At 40.0% G+C, this 17,500-nt stretch overlaps 1 protein-coding gene across 2 annotated transcripts in view; it reads left to right on the plus strand.

Moving 5' to 3' along the window:
- Positions 1-17,500, plus strand: part of LOC133538112 (diacylglycerol kinase beta-like) — a 117,720-nt gene that overhangs the window by 19,862 nt on the left and 80,358 nt on the right. The window contains exons 2-4 of one of the 2 annotated variants that reach the window (XM_061879432.1): positions 235-570; positions 1,105-1,181; positions 13,285-13,438. In XM_061879432.1, coding sequence (XP_061735416.1) covers positions 504-570; positions 1,105-1,181; positions 13,285-13,438 — 298 coding nt within the window. In that variant the 5' untranslated portion in view covers positions 235-503. Of the gene's footprint in view, positions 1-234; positions 571-1,104; positions 1,182-13,284; positions 13,439-15,608; positions 15,625-17,500 lie in introns of those variants that run through there. The other variant, XM_061879434.1, reaches the window with a different exon arrangement.

The raw sequence follows: 17,500 nt of genomic DNA on the forward strand, positions 1-17,500 counted from the left end.
ATATATATATATATGTATATATATATATATGTATATGTATATATATATATATATATATATGTATATGTATATATATATATATATATATATATGTATATGTATATATATATATGTATATGTATATATATATATGTATATGTATATATATATATATATATATATATATATATATATATATATATATATATTCTCCACAAGCTTCCATAATCCTAGTGACGAATCTTCTTTTTCCAGATGTGAGCATGAAGGTCTTTTCTGCTGAGTGGTTGCTCGGATGACAGTCAGACCCTATTCCATCCTCTTCATCATCATCATCATCATCATGGCCCCTGGTGGACAAAACACTCAAGAGGCTGAGGAACGTGACCAGAGCGGAGAGGGCTTCCTGTAGGCTGTCCAGCTGAATGAAGGATCGAGGCCACGAGGATCGTACCTTGGTGCGCTCTTAGCCCCCCACCCCCCCACCCCCCACCCCACCCCCCCTTTCTTTCCAGGCAGGCAGGATGGAGGACAGGAGCTGGGTGTGTCTGAGCCCCGCTGAGTTCAAGCAGCTGCAGCAGTACAGCGAGTGTAAGCATCATCTTTGACACAGTTTGTGCACCAGGCCATTCAAAGTTATTTTGTTGGCTTGTGATAAGTGCTGGTGTTGATTTAATGTGGGTGACTGATGATTCATTCTCAGAGATGAAGTGAATCAATGTTGACACGTAGATCTTAGTGTCATCTGCACGGTCGTGGTAGCACACACTGAAGCTGCGTGTTAGCATGTACAAGTTAGACCACAGGGGATCCAGAATGGACCCCTGGGGAACTCCACAGGTCATTTGGTCAGTTACCAATTCCAACAACATTCTCTGCTTTCTACATTTATATCGTGGTAAAATGTGGAGATACCTGCACTATTTTGGACAAAAAAATAAAGGAATTATGTAAAGTTCATTATTTCACAATAAGAGACAAAATTATTGTACTTAAAGAAATCTACTTTAGATTATTTTGTATCAAGATTCTAATCCGTCAAATAGACTTACATTTTTAACCTCATTTATTGTATCAACTATAAAATCATTTCAAATACTTGATCAATTTTTTTGTCTCCATTAGACTCCACGAAGAAGCTGAAGGATGTTCTGGAAGAGTTCCATGGCGAAGGCGACCTTGCCAAATACAACCCTGAACAGGTGTGTATGTTGTACACCAGCAAATATCAACGTGCACTCACCAGGCACCGCCATGTCTGACTTTGACCTTGTTCCCTGTCATATTGTTGCACATTAGCGTATTGTTTGTAGTGTTGCACATTAGCGTATTGTTACACATTAGCAGAGGTGGGTAGAGTAGTCAGAAATTGTACTCAAGTAAGAGTACAGTTACTTTAGAGATGTATTACTCAAGTAAAAGTAAGGAGTAGTCACCCAAATATTTACTTGAGTAAAAGTAAAAAGTAAGTTGGGAAAAAACTACTTAAGTACTCAGTAACTGATGAGTAACCTGATTACGGCAAAAAATAATGCACAAAAACATAAAAATAGCAATGAGCAAATTCAGAGCCAGGAATATCTCTTAAGCAACAAAAACAATATTATATACTAAATAATAGTACATTAAAATACAATTTAAAAAATGGCACATTGAGCCACAATAACTTAACAGCACCATAGCCTCAGTAGGCATTCATTGATTTGATTGATTGTTTAAAACTTGTATTAGTAGATTGCACAGTACAGTACATATTCCGTACAATTGACCACTAAATGGTAACACCCCAATAAGTTTTTCAACGTTTATCAATTACTTAGTAAATGACCAAGTCGAGGTGATCTACCTCATATATACATACACACACATATCATTTATACACACACATATCATACATACACACACAAATCATTTATACACACATATATATATATACATACGTACATACATTTATATATACATACATACATACATACATTTATATAGACATACATACATTTATACATACAGTATATAATTTATATTTATTTATTTTGCCGTTTTTGTTCACATGTTTAAGGTGTTTTAATGAATATACATGCATGTTTAACATATACATTCCTATCTTTCATGAAGACAAGAATATAAGTTGGTGTATTACCTGATTCTGATGACTTGCAATGATTGGAATCAGACGTTCACGTTTTCAAATAGAGGAGAAAAAAAGTTCCTCTTTTCTGTCTAATACCACATGAAAGTCGTTGGTTTTTGGCATCTTATCTGTCCAGCTTCCATATTCGTTTGTATACACTCTACAAGAAATACATTGGCGGCAAACTCCGTAGCTTACTAGCTTGTTTGCGCTGGCTTTCGGAGACTCTTATTTTGTTAGCGCAGGCGCGATAGAGCAGCGCTTTTATTGTGAAGACAGGAACTGTGCGATCAGTCTTTAGGCTTATGACGGGAAGTACGGTTGAAATAAAAAGTGTCTTTTTTCCTTTACACTTTTGATTGATTGATTGAAACTTTTATTAGTAGATTGCACAGTACAGTACATAATCCGTACAATTGACCACTAAATGGTAACACCCGAATAAGTTTTTTAACTTGTTTAAGTCGGGTCATGTGACCGCCTGGCTCTGTTTGATTGGTCCAACGTCACCAGTGACTGCATGTGATTGGTGAAACGCAGGTATGCGTAGATTGTACTTTGAAGCTCTGTCATTAACCAAAACAAACATTAATAGATCGATAAAAAAAAAGTAGTGAGTAGCGAGCTGAATGTAGATAAATGGAACGGAGTAAAAGTAGCGTTTCTTCTCTATAAATATACTCAAGTAAAAGTATGTTGCATTAAAAACTACTCGTAGAAGTACAATTTATCCCAAAAGTTACTCGAGTAAATGTAACGGAGTAAATGTAGCGCATTACTACCCACCTCTGCACGTTAGCATATTTTTGTATTATTTTATGTTAGCATATCGTTTGTAGCGTTGCGCGTTAGCATATTGTTTGTAATGTTGCACATTAGCGTATTGTTGCACATTAGCGTATTGTTGCACATTAGCATATTGTTTTATGTTAGCATATTGTTTGTAGCGTTGTATGTTAGCATATTGTTTGTAATGTTGCACATTAGCGTATTGTTGCACATTAGCATATCGTTTATATTCTTTTATGTTAGCATATTGTTTGTAGCGTTGCACGTTAGCATATTGTTTGTAGTGTTGCACATTAGCTTATTCTAATTGTTTTATGTTAGCATATTGTTTGCAGTGCTGCACGTTAGCATTTTGCTTGTCAAGATTTACATTAACATATTGTTTGTAGTGTTGCACATTAGCTTATTGTTTCTTTTGTTTTATGTTAGGATATTGTTTGTAGTGATGTATGTTAACATATTGTGTGTATTGTTTTATGTTAACATATTGTTTGTAGTGTTGAACATTAGCATACGGTGTGTATTGTTTTCCATCCATCCATTTTCTACCGCTTATTCCCTTTCGGGGTCGCGGAGGGCGCTGGCGCCTATTTCAGCTACAATCGGGCGGAAGGCAGGGTACACCCTGGACAAGTCGCCACCTCATCGCAGGGCCAACACAGATAGACAGACAACATTCACACTCACATTCACACACTAGGGCCAATTTAGTGTTGCCAATCAACCTATCCCCAGGTGCATGTCTTTGGAGGTGGGAGGAAGCCGGAGTACCCGGAGGGAACCCACGCATTCACGGGGAGAACATGCAAACTCCACACAGAAAGATCCCGAGCCTGGATTTGAACCCAGGACTGCAGGACCTTCGTATTGTGAGGCAGACGCACTAACCCCTCTGCCACCGTGAAGCCTATTTTGTTTATAGTTATAATGAATCACTTGTTTAATTTTCAACAAGTTTTTAGTTATTTTTATATCTTTTTTTCCAAATAGTTCAAGAAAGACCACTACAAATGAGCAATATTTTGCACTTTTATACAATTTAATAAATCGGAAACTGATGACATAGTGCTGTATTTTACTTCTTTATTTCTTTTTTTTTTGTTGTAATTCCATAGAAGTCTTTGAGCTGCTCTTTTTCTGATCACTCAACAAAATGAACTCAGATTTCCCTCGCCCGGACGCGGGTCACCGGGGCCCCGCTCTGGAGCCAGGCCCGGAGTTGGGGCACGATGGCGAGCGCCTGGTGGCCGGGCCTGTCCCCATGGGGCCCGGCCGGGCACAGCCCGAAGAGGCAACGTGGGTCATCCCTCAAATGGGCTCACCACTCATAGGAGGGGACATAGAGGTCGGGTGCATTGTGAGCTGGGCGGCAGCCGAAGGCAGGGCACTGGGCGGTCCGATCCTCGGCTACAGAAGCTAGCTCTTGGGACGTGGAACGTCACCTCACTGGGGGGGAAGGAGCCTGAGCTAGTCCGCGAGGTAGAGAAGTTCGGCTGGATATAGTCGGACTCACCTCGACGCACAGCAAGGGCTCTGGAACCAGTTCTCTCGGGAGGGACTGGACCCTCTTCCACTCTGGCGTTGCCGGCAGTGAGAGGCGACGGGCTGGGGTGGCAATTCTCGTTGCCCCCCGGCTCAAAGCCTGCACGTTTGAGTTCAACCCAGTGGACGAGAGGGTAGCTTCCCTTCGCCTTCGGGTGGGAGTACGGGTCCTGACTGTTGTTTGTGCTTACGCACCAAACAGCAGTTCAGAATACCCACCCTTTTTGGGAACGCTCGAGGGAGTACTGGAAAGTGCTCCCCCGGGTGATTCCCTTGTCCTACTGGGGGACTTCAACGCTCATGTTGGCAACGACAGTGAAACCTGGAGAGGCGTGATTGGGAAGAATGGTCGCCCGAATCTAAACCAGAGTGGTGTTTTGTTATTGGACTTTTGTGCTCGTCACGGATTGTCCATAACGAACACCATGTTCAAACATAAGGGTGTCCATATGTGCACTTGGCACCAGGACACCCTAGGCCGCAGTTCCATGATCGACTTTGTAGTTGTGTCATCGGATTTGCGGCCTTATGTTTTGGACACTCGGGTGAAGAGAGGGGCGGAGCTTTCTACCGATCACCACCTGGTGGTGAGTTGGCTGCGATGGTGGGGGAGGATGCCGGACAGACCTGGCAGGCCCAAACGCATTGTGAGGGTCTGCTGGGAATGTCTGGCAGAGTCTCCTGTCAGAGAGAGTTTCAATTCACACCTCCGGGAGAACTTTGAACATGTCACGAGGGAGGTGCTGGACATTGAGTCCGAGTGGACCATGTTCCGAACCTCTATTGTCGAGGCACCTGATTGGAGCTGTGGCCGCAAGGTTGTTGGTGCCTGTCGTGGCGGTAATCCCAGAACCCGTTGGTGGACACCAGCAGTGAGGGATACCGTCAAGCTGAAGGAGTCCTATCGGGTTCTTTTGGCTCATAGGACTCCGGAGGCAGGGGACGGGTACCGACGGGCCAAGCGGTGTGCAGCTTTAGCGGTCGCGGAGGCAAAAACTCGGACATGCGAAGAGTTCGGGGAAGCCATAGAAAACGACTTCCGGATGGCTTCGAAGCGATTCTGGACCACCATACGCCGCCTCAGGAAGGGGAAGCAGTGCACTATCAACACTGTGTATGGTGCGGATGGTGTTCTGCTGACTTCGACTGCGGATGTTGTGGATCGGTGGAGGGAATACTTCAAAGACCTCCTCAATCCCACCAACACGTCTTCCTTTGAGGAAGCGGTGCCTGGGGAATCTGTAGTGGACTCTCCTATTTCTGGGGCTGAGGTCGCTGAGGTAGTTAAAAAGCTCCTCGGCGGCAAGGCCCCGGGGGTGGATGAGATCCGCCCGGACTTCCTTAAGGCTCTGGATGCTGTGGGGCTGTCTTGGTTGACAAGACTCTGCAGCATCGCGTGGACATCGGGGGCGGTACCTCTGGATTGGCAGACCGGGGTGGTGGTCCCTCTCTTTAAGAAGGGGGACCGGAGGGTGTGTTCCAACTATCGTGGGATCACACTCCTCAGCCTTCCCGGTAAGGTTTATTCAGGTGTACTGGAGAGGAGGCTTCGCTGGATAGTTGAACCTCGGATTCAGGAGGAACAGTGCGGTTTTCGTCCTGGTCGTGGAACTGTGGACCAGCTCTATACTCTCGGCAGGGTTTTTGAGGGTGCATGGGAGTTTGCCCAACCAGTCTACATGTGCTTTGTGGACTTGGAGAAGGCATTCGACCGTGTCCCTCGGGAAGTCCTGTGGGGAGTGCTCAGAGAGTATGGGGTACCGGACTGTCTTATTGTGGCAGTCCGCTCCCTGTATGATCAGTGTCAGAGCTTGGTCCGCATTGCTGGCAGTAAGTCGGACACGTTTCCAGTGAGGGTTGGACTCCGCCAAGGCTGTCCTTTGTCACCGATTCTGTTCATAACTTTTATGGACAGAATTTCTAGGCGCAGCCAAGGCGTTGAGGGGATCCGGTTTGGTGGCCACGGGATTAGGTCTCTGCTTTTTGCAGATGATGTGGTCCTGATGGCTTCATCTGACCGGGATCTTCAGCTCTCACTGGATCGGTTCGCAGCCGAGTGTGAAGCGACCGGAATGAAAATCAGCACCTCCAAGTCCGAGTCCATGGTTCTCGCCCGGAAAAGGGTGGAGTGCCATCTCCGGGTTGGGGAGGAGACCCTGCCCCAAGTGGAGGAGTTCAAGTACCTAGGAGTCTTGTTCACGAGTGGGGGAAGAGTGGATCGTGAGATCGACAGGCGGATCGGTGCGGCGTCTTCAGTAATGCGGACGTTGTATCGATCCGTTGTGGTGAAGAAGGAGCTGAGCCGGAAGGCAAAGCTCTCAATTTACCGGTCGATCTACGTTCCCATCCTCACCTATGGTCATGAGCTTTGGGTCATGACCGAAAGGATAAGATCACGGGTACAAGCAGCCGAAATGAGTTTCCTCCGCCGGGTGGCGGGGCTCTCCCTTAGAGATAGGGTGAGAAGCTCTGCCATCCGGGAGGAACTCAAAGTAAAGCCGCTGCTCCTCCACATCGAGAGGAGCCAGATGAGGTGGTTCGGGCATCTGATCAGGATGCCACCCGAACGCCTCCCTAGGGATGTGTTTAGGGCACGTCCAGCTGGTAGGAGGCCACGGGGAAGACCCAGGACACGTTGGGAAGACTATGTCTCCCGGCTGGCCTGGGAACGCCTCGGGATCCCCCGGGAAGAGCTAGACGAAGTGGCTGGAGATAGGGAAGTCTGGGCTTCCCTGCTTAGGCTGCTGACCCCGCGACCCGACCTCGGATAAGCGGAAGATGATGGATGGATGGATGGATCTCTTTTTTTCAACCAAAAATTATTTGCTCTGATTATGGGGTACTTGAATTAAAAAAAAATGTTCACGGGGGGTACATCATTGAAAAAAGGTTGAGAACCATTGCCTTACCATATTGTTTGTATTGTTACACTTTAGCGTAATCCTAACTCACTGAGAGTGATGAGCAGGCGTCCATTAGCCGTCACATGAAGTCCATGAATGTAATATTTCACCTTCTCTGCTGCCTGATAGTCGTCTTTACAGACAAGGCTAATCGTGTCGTGGTAACACTTTTATTTTTAGGTTTTAATTATTTAGAACATGCATACAGTAACAATGTAGTACATCATATGTTTAAGAATGAAATGATTGCTTTAAGTCGTATATAAGATCCATAAAGTAACATTTCTAATACAGCTGTTTTATTATTCTTTTCAAGCATATTTCTTATCAAATTGGTCTTAAATGAAGCCTAAAAATGGCCGAATGAACTACAAACATCAATTCTATAGTAGTATTGGACCACATCAATCAATATGGTGGCCACTGATTGGCTCAGCCTCAGGAAGTTTGTCTGTATTGGGTTACAAGAGAGTTACTTTGTGTATATGATATGAATATGAATTGATTGTGATCATGTCGGGAACAATAAAGAGCCATAAAAGACTGCACTAGTAAATATAATGCAAGTGTAAAAGAAGTTAAGTTATAACAAGATTTAGGGATATTTCTAGGGATGAACAATATCTTTTTTCTCACGCTCTGTTTTTTAGGACCGATAAACAAATTGTTAATTATATCTATTATTTAATGTAGATTTACAGTAGCTGTAGTCTGTGCACACCTTTCTTTCAAAACACCGTCGACGCCATCGTGGCCTCTCAGCCGGCTGATAAAGTTCGATGTGTTAAAGTGTGATGGGTATTTTTTCTCCATGTCTAAAGTTTGAAGAACATTTGGTACAAATGGTAAATTTTTTTACTATAAGCTCATGGGATCAGATTTATATGTTTCATATCGGCCTTATAACTATCTTATAACATAAATAAATATAATAAATACATCTACTTTGAGATACTGTGTGTGTGCGTGCGTGTGTGTGTCATATGATGAACAGCAAATGGCGAATGCTTTGACCATATAAGGAAGAAGACTTTTGAGAGCTGGTGGGGTTAAAACAACAGTGGCCAAACGAGGGGGGGCATAGTGGGTAACCAACTACACACACACATTTGTGTCTGCTCTGACTGCATTAAAGTGATTTATTTTGATGTTCACGTTATTTTTTTAACACTTATCATAGTAACATGTTTAACTTTGACATCATTAATATTATTCACTGCTTTCTTGATGATTGATGGATTACTTAGACTATTATCTTCATATTCTCCTTTTTACTGCTTTATTAATGATGGATTGATTATTTAGACTATTTATGTTCCTCATTTTCTCTTTTTCACTACTTTATTGATGATTGATTAGACTATTTCTATTAATATTGTATTTTTATTGATGATTGATTGATTATTTAGACTATTTATAATCATGTTCTCCTTTTTACTACTTTATTAATGATTGATTATTTAGACTATTTCATCATATTCTGTTTTTCACTTCTTTATTGATGATTGATTATTTAGACTATTTCTATTAATATTGTATTTTTCACTATATTGATGACTGATTGATTATTTAGACTTTATTTTTATTATTAATATTCTCTTTTTCACTACATTATTGATGATTGATTGATTATTTAGACTTCTATTAATATTCTATTTTTCACTACTTTATTGAAGATTGATTTATTATTTAGACTTCATTTCTGTTTTTAATATTCCTTTTTCACTACTTTATTGATGATTGACTGATTATTTAAACTTTATTTATATTTTTCATATTCTCCTTTTCAGTACTTTACTGATGATTGATTATTTAGACATTACTTCTATTAATATTCTTTTTTTCACTATACTGATGATTGATTGATTATTTAGACTTCTAATAATATACTCTTTTTCTCTAGTTTATTGATGATTGATGGATTATTTTGACTTCACTTCTATTAATATTCTCTTTTTTACTACTTTATTGATTATTGATTGATAATTTGGACTAACTGATAAAAAAGACATTGAGAGAAAGACGTCTTTCACAAAGGTAAAAAGTTCAAAACATGTCAAGGAAGTTTTAAAATTTAATTAAAAGTTTAATTTGTCATCCTTTTCTTACTTGCTTCCTTCATTCCTTGTGTACTTCCTTTCATTCTTTCCTTCCTACCTTCATCGCTTCTTTCTATACCTCTTTCTTCCTTCATCTTACTTATTTTGTTACTTCCTTCCATTCTGGCTTCTTTCAATCCTTGTTTCCTTCCTTACTTTTTTCTTTCCTTACTGGTTTGCTTTCTTCCTTCCTCCCTTTCATCTTTCATTGCTACCTTTTTTTCTTCCTGCTTTCCTTCCTTCTTTGATTCCTTCCTTGCTTCCTTCTTTACCTTTTCCTTTTCTTCTTTCCTCCCCTGCTTCGTTTGTCGTTTCCTTCCATTCTTGTTTCCTCCCCTCCTTGCTTACTTCCTTTTTTCTTTTGTTGCTGTACCTTCATTTCTTCTTTCATTTTTTCTTTTGTTGCTATACCTTCATTTAATTCTTCCTTCTTTCCTTCCTTACTTGCTGCTTGTATTTGTTTTTAATATTTGCCTTCCTTCCTTCCTTCCTAATTTCTACCTTCATTCCTAGATGCCTTACTCACTTCCTTCCTTATCTCGTCCTTGTTTTCTTTCTTTATTCCTTCTTCCCATGGTTCTTTCATAGCTAACTTCCTTTCTACCTTGATTCTTAACTTGCTTCCTTCTTTATCTTCTTTCCTCCCTTGCTTCTTGTGCTACTTTCTTCCGTTCTTGTTTACTTCCCTGCTTGCTTACTTCCTTTCTTGCTTCCTTCCGTCCTTGCTTCTTCCAATGCTACCTTACTTTCTTCCTGCTTTCCTTCCTTCCTTCCTGTCTACTTGCCTCGTCTTTATCTTTTTTATTCCTTTCTCCCTTACTTATTTAGTTGTTTCCTTCCTTTCTGGTTTCCTTCTTTGTTTGCTTTCTTCCATCCTCCCTGCTTCTTTTATTGCTACCTCACTTTCTTTCTTTCTTCCTTGCGTCCTTCTTTTCGTCGTTCTTTACTTCCTTTGATATTTTTTACTTTCATTCCTTGATACCTTACTCACTTCCTTCTTTATATCTTCCTTCGTTGTTTGCTTTCTTCATTCATCCCTTGCTTATTTTACTGCTACCTCCCTTTCTTTCTTCCTTGCATCCTTCCTTACTTGCTTCCTTTCTTCGTTCTTTTCTTCCTTTGATCTTTCTTACCTTCATTCCTAACTCCCTCCCTTCCTTCTTCCTTACTTGTTTGCTTTCTGTCTTCCTCCCTTGCTTCTTTTTTGCTACCTTCCTTTTTATTCCTCCTTCCTTGCTTGCTTCCTTTTTGTTCTTTACTTCCTTCCTTCCATACCTTCATTCCTTACTTGTTTCCTTCTTCATCTCTTCCTTCGTTGTTTGCTTTTTTCCTTCCTCCATTGCTTCTTTCGTTGCTGCCTTCCTTCCTTCCTTTCTACTTTTCTTCCCCCTTTACCTCTTCATTCCCCGCTCTGTTTCTTCCCACCTTTCTTCCTCGTGTAGTGTTATTCGAAGTTAAAGTGTTATTGTCGAAAACATACAGTAGTGCCTCAATTTACCAGGTAGGTTGAGGTTATTGGTTATGCTTGTAATTAAAACACTCATATCTCAAATCAATATTCGTCATTTAAATGATTTAACATTATTTCAATCGCACACAATTTCACACTGTTGACATGCTTTATTCTAAGAAAAACTGACATTAAATAAATTGTATTAAATACACAAATATTACATGTTCTATACAATGTAGTATAAAAAATGCAGTAGGTTTATACTATTGTACAATATTTACCTTAGTTGTTTTCTACGATATTGTCATCCAGCAGCTTCCACATATTTCAAGCATGTGAGATGTGGAACGTTTTTAAACATTCATTTTCCCGTCAAAATATCTAATTATTTTAATGACATTCAGACTTTGATTTCTTGCTAATCCATTATTATTATTATTATTATTATTATAATTATGGTCCTGCTGCAATGCCAGCGACCATTCACTGCAATGCAACCACAGCCCATGTTGTTATTGCTCATTCTTCTAACTTTATTATATTTCTTCTATCGTATTTTGCCACGAATAATTTGAGAAGAACCGGCCAACAAACCCCCACATATGTTATACAGTCGGAAAAGGTCTCGTTTTTGCGCCGACGAGGGTACTCTAAATTGGGAACATTTGGTGTGCATGGCAACGCTAATTACGAACAATTAAGAAAATGGGCCAAAGATTTTTTTTAAATATTCTAAAATTAGCAACAATTCAAAAGTCCTTTATAAATATATTTATTGAATAATACTTCAACAAAATATGAATGTAAGTTCATAAACTGTGAAAAAAAATACAACAATGCAATATTCAGTGTTGACAGCTAGATTTTTTTGTGGACATGTTCCATAAATATTGATTGTAAAGATTTCTTTTTTTGTGGAGAAATTTTTAGAATTAAGTTCATGAATCCAGATGGATCTCTGTTACAATCTCCAAAGAGGGCACTTTAAGATGATGATTACTTCTATGTGTAGAAATCTTAATTTATAATTGAATCACTTGTTTATTTTTCAACAAGTTTTTAGTTATTTTTATATCTTTTTTTTCCCAAATAGTTCAAGAAAGACCACTACAAATTAGCAATATTTTGCACTGTTATACAATTTAATAAATCAAAAACTGATGACGTAGTGCTGTATTTTACTTCTTTATCTTTTTTTTTCAACCAAAAATGCTTTGCTCTGATTAGGGGGTACTTGAATTAAAAAAATGTTCACAGGGGGTACATCACTGAAAAAAGGTTGAGAACCCCTGTGCTAGAGTTATTAATAGTAGCCAGAGAGAAGGTATATTTTTTGACGTGACAGACGTAAACAGAGGCCTCAACGCAGGAAGGGGCGTGGCTACAAGGATACAGTTGCCCAACGAGAAATGTTTTCTGAGTTCTTTGCATGCGTGTTTTAGTATTTTACATGACATTTTCAATGATAATAAAACAAATGGTACATGTAAGTGTCTGAAAGAAAAAAGAGGTTGGTAGATGAGAAAAACGGTCAAATATAGTGTAGAAATACACCCAATTGCAGGAAATGTAGTTTCCTTTTTTTTTTTTCAAAGGTTGCTCACATGCTTGATATTTTCATGGATAAATGTTTAAATATTGTTTTAACATCCTTTATATGGACTAATTTTGCTTCAGATGCAGACTAGCAGTGCTGCGCTCCAACTGCTTCACCATGCACGATAGCTCGCTGCACGTTGTGTCATAGTTTTGACAATTTCTTTCTTTAATTCGACGATTATCTTCCACTTCTATTCCTTCACATTCACTTTTTTCCTTCCCCTGGTGGCAAATGCAAAGTGATGTCCATTTCTAATGCTAGTGAGTAAGACAGGATGTTGTCTTAGGGGGCTCACTGTGACATTCACTGCGCCAACTAGTGGTGGGGAGGCTCCTAACACCAAGCAGAACAATTAGTCCAAAGTCGCATTTTCACAAAATACTCATAAGTCGAGTAGAGTACAGCAGGAAAGAACATTCTGTTTTATAAGGAAGACCTCTTGTAGTCCCTGATATGACTGTCATGTGACATACTGAAAGGATCACATAAACTGTGCTTCTTCTTACTTCTTTTTGAGTATGTTTATTGTGTATTTTTAACATGATCCAAATCTAATTGTATAGTAAATTGTACTGCATTGTAGATTGTGTTGTATACGTTGTGTAGTAAAATGTACTGTATTGTGTTGTATACGTCGTGTAGTAAATTGTACTGTATTGTGTTGTATACGTTAGTAGTAAATTGTACGGTTTTGTAGATTGTGTTGTATACGTCGTGTAGTAAATTATACCGTTTTGTGTATTGTGTTGTATACGTTGTGAAGTAAATTGTACTGTATTGTTGTGCAGCAAATGGACTATGAAGGTTTCCAGCTCTTCATGACTTCCTACCTGGACAAGAACATCCCTGACCAGCTGTGTCAGCGCATTTTCACCTCCTTCAAGAGCAAGACCGGAAACATCTCTCCTGAACACCAACGTCCCACATCACACAACCTGCTGGGTCAGTCTACACACACACACACACACACACACACACACACACACACACACACAAACACACACACATACACTCTACTACTACACACTACTATTACACACATTGCTACTACACACACTACTACTAGACACACTACTACTTCACACACTACTACTAGACACACTACTATTACATACACTACTACTACACGCTACTACTACACATCACTACTACACACTGCTACACACACTACTACTACTGCTACTACACACACTACTACTACTAAACACTGCTACACACACTACTACTACTACACACTGCTACACATGCTACTAAAAGTACACACTACTACTACTACACTCACTACTACACACACTATTACTACACTACTTTCTATTCTATTCTATACTACTACACACACACCAACATCCCACATCACACAACCTGCTGCATCAGTACCCACACTACACACTGCTACACACACTACTTCTACACACTCTGCTACAAACACTAATACTACTACTACTACTACTACACATTCTACTACTGCACACACTGCTATACACACTACTACTAGTAGACTACTACTACTACATACAGTACTACACGCTACTACTACACACACTACAAGACACACTACTACTACACACACTACTAGACACTACTACATACTGCTACACACACAACTACACACACTACTACAACTACACATTGCTACACACTACTAATACTACACACTGCTACACACACTACTACACACACTGCTACTACTACTACACACTGCTACACACACTACTACTACTACACGTACTACTACTACTACAGACACTAATACACACACTGCTACACACGCTACTACTACGCACACTACTACTACTACTACACACTGCTACACATGCTACTAAAAGTACACACTACTACTACTACACTCACTACTACACACACTATTACTACACTACTTTCTATTCTATTCTATACTACTACACACACACCAACATCCCACATCACACAACCTGCTGCATCAGTACCCACACTACACACTACACACTGCTACACACACTACTTCTACACACTCTGCTACAAACACTAATACTACTACTACTACTACTACACATTCTACTACTACACGCTGCTACTGCACACACACTGATACACACGCTACTACTAAACACACTACTACACACCACTACTACTACTACTACTACACACTACTACTACACGCACTACTAGACACACTTCTACTACACACAGCTACACCCACACTACCACTACTACTACTACATACACTACTACTACTACTACTACACACTGCTACACACACTATTATTACACATACTACTAAACACACACTACTACAACACACTGCTACACACGCTACTACTGCACACACTGCTATACACACTACTACTAGTAGACTACTACTACTACATACAGTACTACACGCTACTACTACACACACTACAAGACACACTACTACTACACACACTACTAGACACTACTACATACTGCTACACACACAACTACACACACTACTACAACTACACATTGCTACACACTACTAATACTACACACTGCTACACACACTACTACACACACTGCTACTACTACTACACACTGCTACACACACTACTACTACTACACGTACTACTACTACTACAGACACTAATACACACACTGCTACACACGCTACTACTACGCACACTACTACTACTACTACACACTGCTACACACACTACTATACGCTGCTACACACATTATTACTACACGTACTACTACTACTACACACACTGCTATACACACTACTACAAGTACACACTACTACTACTACACACACTACTACATGCTACTACTACACACACTTCTAGACACACTACTACTACACACTGCTACTCACACTACTATGCACAACTACACACACTACTACTACTACAACTTGCTACACACTAGTACTACTACACACTGCTACACACACTACTACTACTACTACTATTACACACACTACTACTACTACACACTGCTACACATACTACTACTACACGTACTACTACTACAGACACTACTACACACAATGCTACCAACGCTACTACACACACTACTACTACTACACACAATAATACACACACTACTACAAACACTACTACTACACACTGCTACACACACTACACTACTACTACTCACACACCAACATCCCACATCACACAACCTGCTGGGTCAGTCGACACACACTACTACGACCACTTCTACACGCACACACACACAAGACTCTGTCATCCATGTTTTTATGGACCTTGCTTTGGGCACTGGTGCACAGTCATGTTGGAAGAGGAAGGGGCCCGCTCCGAACTGTTCCCACAAGGTCGGAAGCGTGGAATTGTCCAAAATGTTTTGGTATCCTGGAGCATTCAAAGTTCCTTTCACAAGAACTAAAGTTCCATTCCCAACTCCTGAAAAACAACCCCACACCATAATTCCTCCTTCACCAAATTTCACACTCGGCACAATGCAGTCGAAAATGTAGCGTTCTCCTGCCAACATCCAAACCCAGACTGGTCCATCAGATTGCCAGGCGGAAAAGTGTCATCCATCACTCCAGAGAAGGTGTCTCCACTGCTCTAGAGTCCAGTGGGGATGTGTTTTACACCACTGCATCCGACACTTTGCATTGGACTTCGTGATGTATGGCTTATATACAGCTGATCGGCCATGGAAACCCCTTTCATGAGGCTCTCTGCGTACTGTACGTGGGCTAATTGGAATGTCACATGAAGTTTGGAGCTTTGTAGCAACTGACTGTGCAGAAAGTCTTTGCACTATGCGCTTCAGCGTCCGCTGACCACTGTCTGTCCGTTCATGTGGCCTACAACTTGGTGGCTGAGTTGATGTTGTTCCCAAACGCTTCCATTTTCTTATAATGGAACCAACAGTTGACTTTTGAATACTTAGGGGGGGAGGAAATTTCACCACTAGAGTTGTTGCACAGGTGGCATCCTATGACAGTTCCACACTGGAAATCAATGAGCTCCTGAGGGCAGCCCATTCTTTCACAAATGTTTGTAGAAAACAGTCTCCATGCCTAAGTGCTTGATTTTATACACCTGTGGCCAGGCCAAGTGATTAGGACACCTGATTCTGATGATTTGAATGGGTGGCCAAATACTATTGGCAATCCAGTGTATATCTGTAATTTAATTATGGAAGGGATTATGTAAAGATGTCAAAAAAAGTACTAATTTGATTAAATTTAAGAGGCTGTGAAATGTTTACAAATTACAAGGAAGAAGAATCTTGACAAACATCTTGAACTTTGTTGAAAATTAGATATATTATGTATCTCATACGTGAATTATGACTGGCTTAACTGTTAGGTGAACTGCTGTATTCATTGGTCTACATGTTACAATTACAAGGTCAGAACAGGAAGTGAACAGGATTAATTAATTAATTAATTATTCCCTTTTTGAACATGTAAAGAGAAATGAAAATATGTAATTATTATATGATGTGGCACATTGTATCTGTTCACATGTTTAAAATAAATTATACTGTAACCATCTTTGATAATCATGATAATAAATAAAATGGGAAAAGTCCAAATACAATCAATTATGGAAAGGAAATAAATCTTTCATTAACTCTCTTCTTCCCGTTTGTGATTAATGTAACTAAACAAAACCTGTTTCAAATCACGAGTCATCCATCACTGCCCCCTGCTGGTCGACATTCGAAAATATTTAACCAATTTTTAACTTGTGAGAATGCTCCATTTCATGTAAATACATAAACTTTTTTTTATCACAAAAAAATAGTTTAAAATTGTTGAAAATAATTCACATGTTTATAATTGACACTTGACGATTTTAAAAATTTTGAGGGAAAAAAACAATTATGACAATGAAATAAATAAAATATATTTTTTACACTTATATGACAGTTAAGAATGGAAACTGTTTAAACCAGGGGTGCCCATTACGTCGATCGTGGAGGGTGTGTAAGTCGACCGCTAGTCAGGTCAGATCATAAATCTTCACTAGGACGTCATTTTATTCACTTGATTAACATTCAAGGCACCCGGGGTTGAAAAACTTA

This window comes from Nerophis ophidion, linkage group LG19 (assembly GCF_033978795.1).
Source record: "Nerophis ophidion isolate RoL-2023_Sa linkage group LG19, RoL_Noph_v1.0, whole genome shotgun sequence".
Classification (NCBI taxonomy): domain Eukaryota; kingdom Metazoa; phylum Chordata; class Actinopteri; order Syngnathiformes; family Syngnathidae; genus Nerophis; species Nerophis ophidion.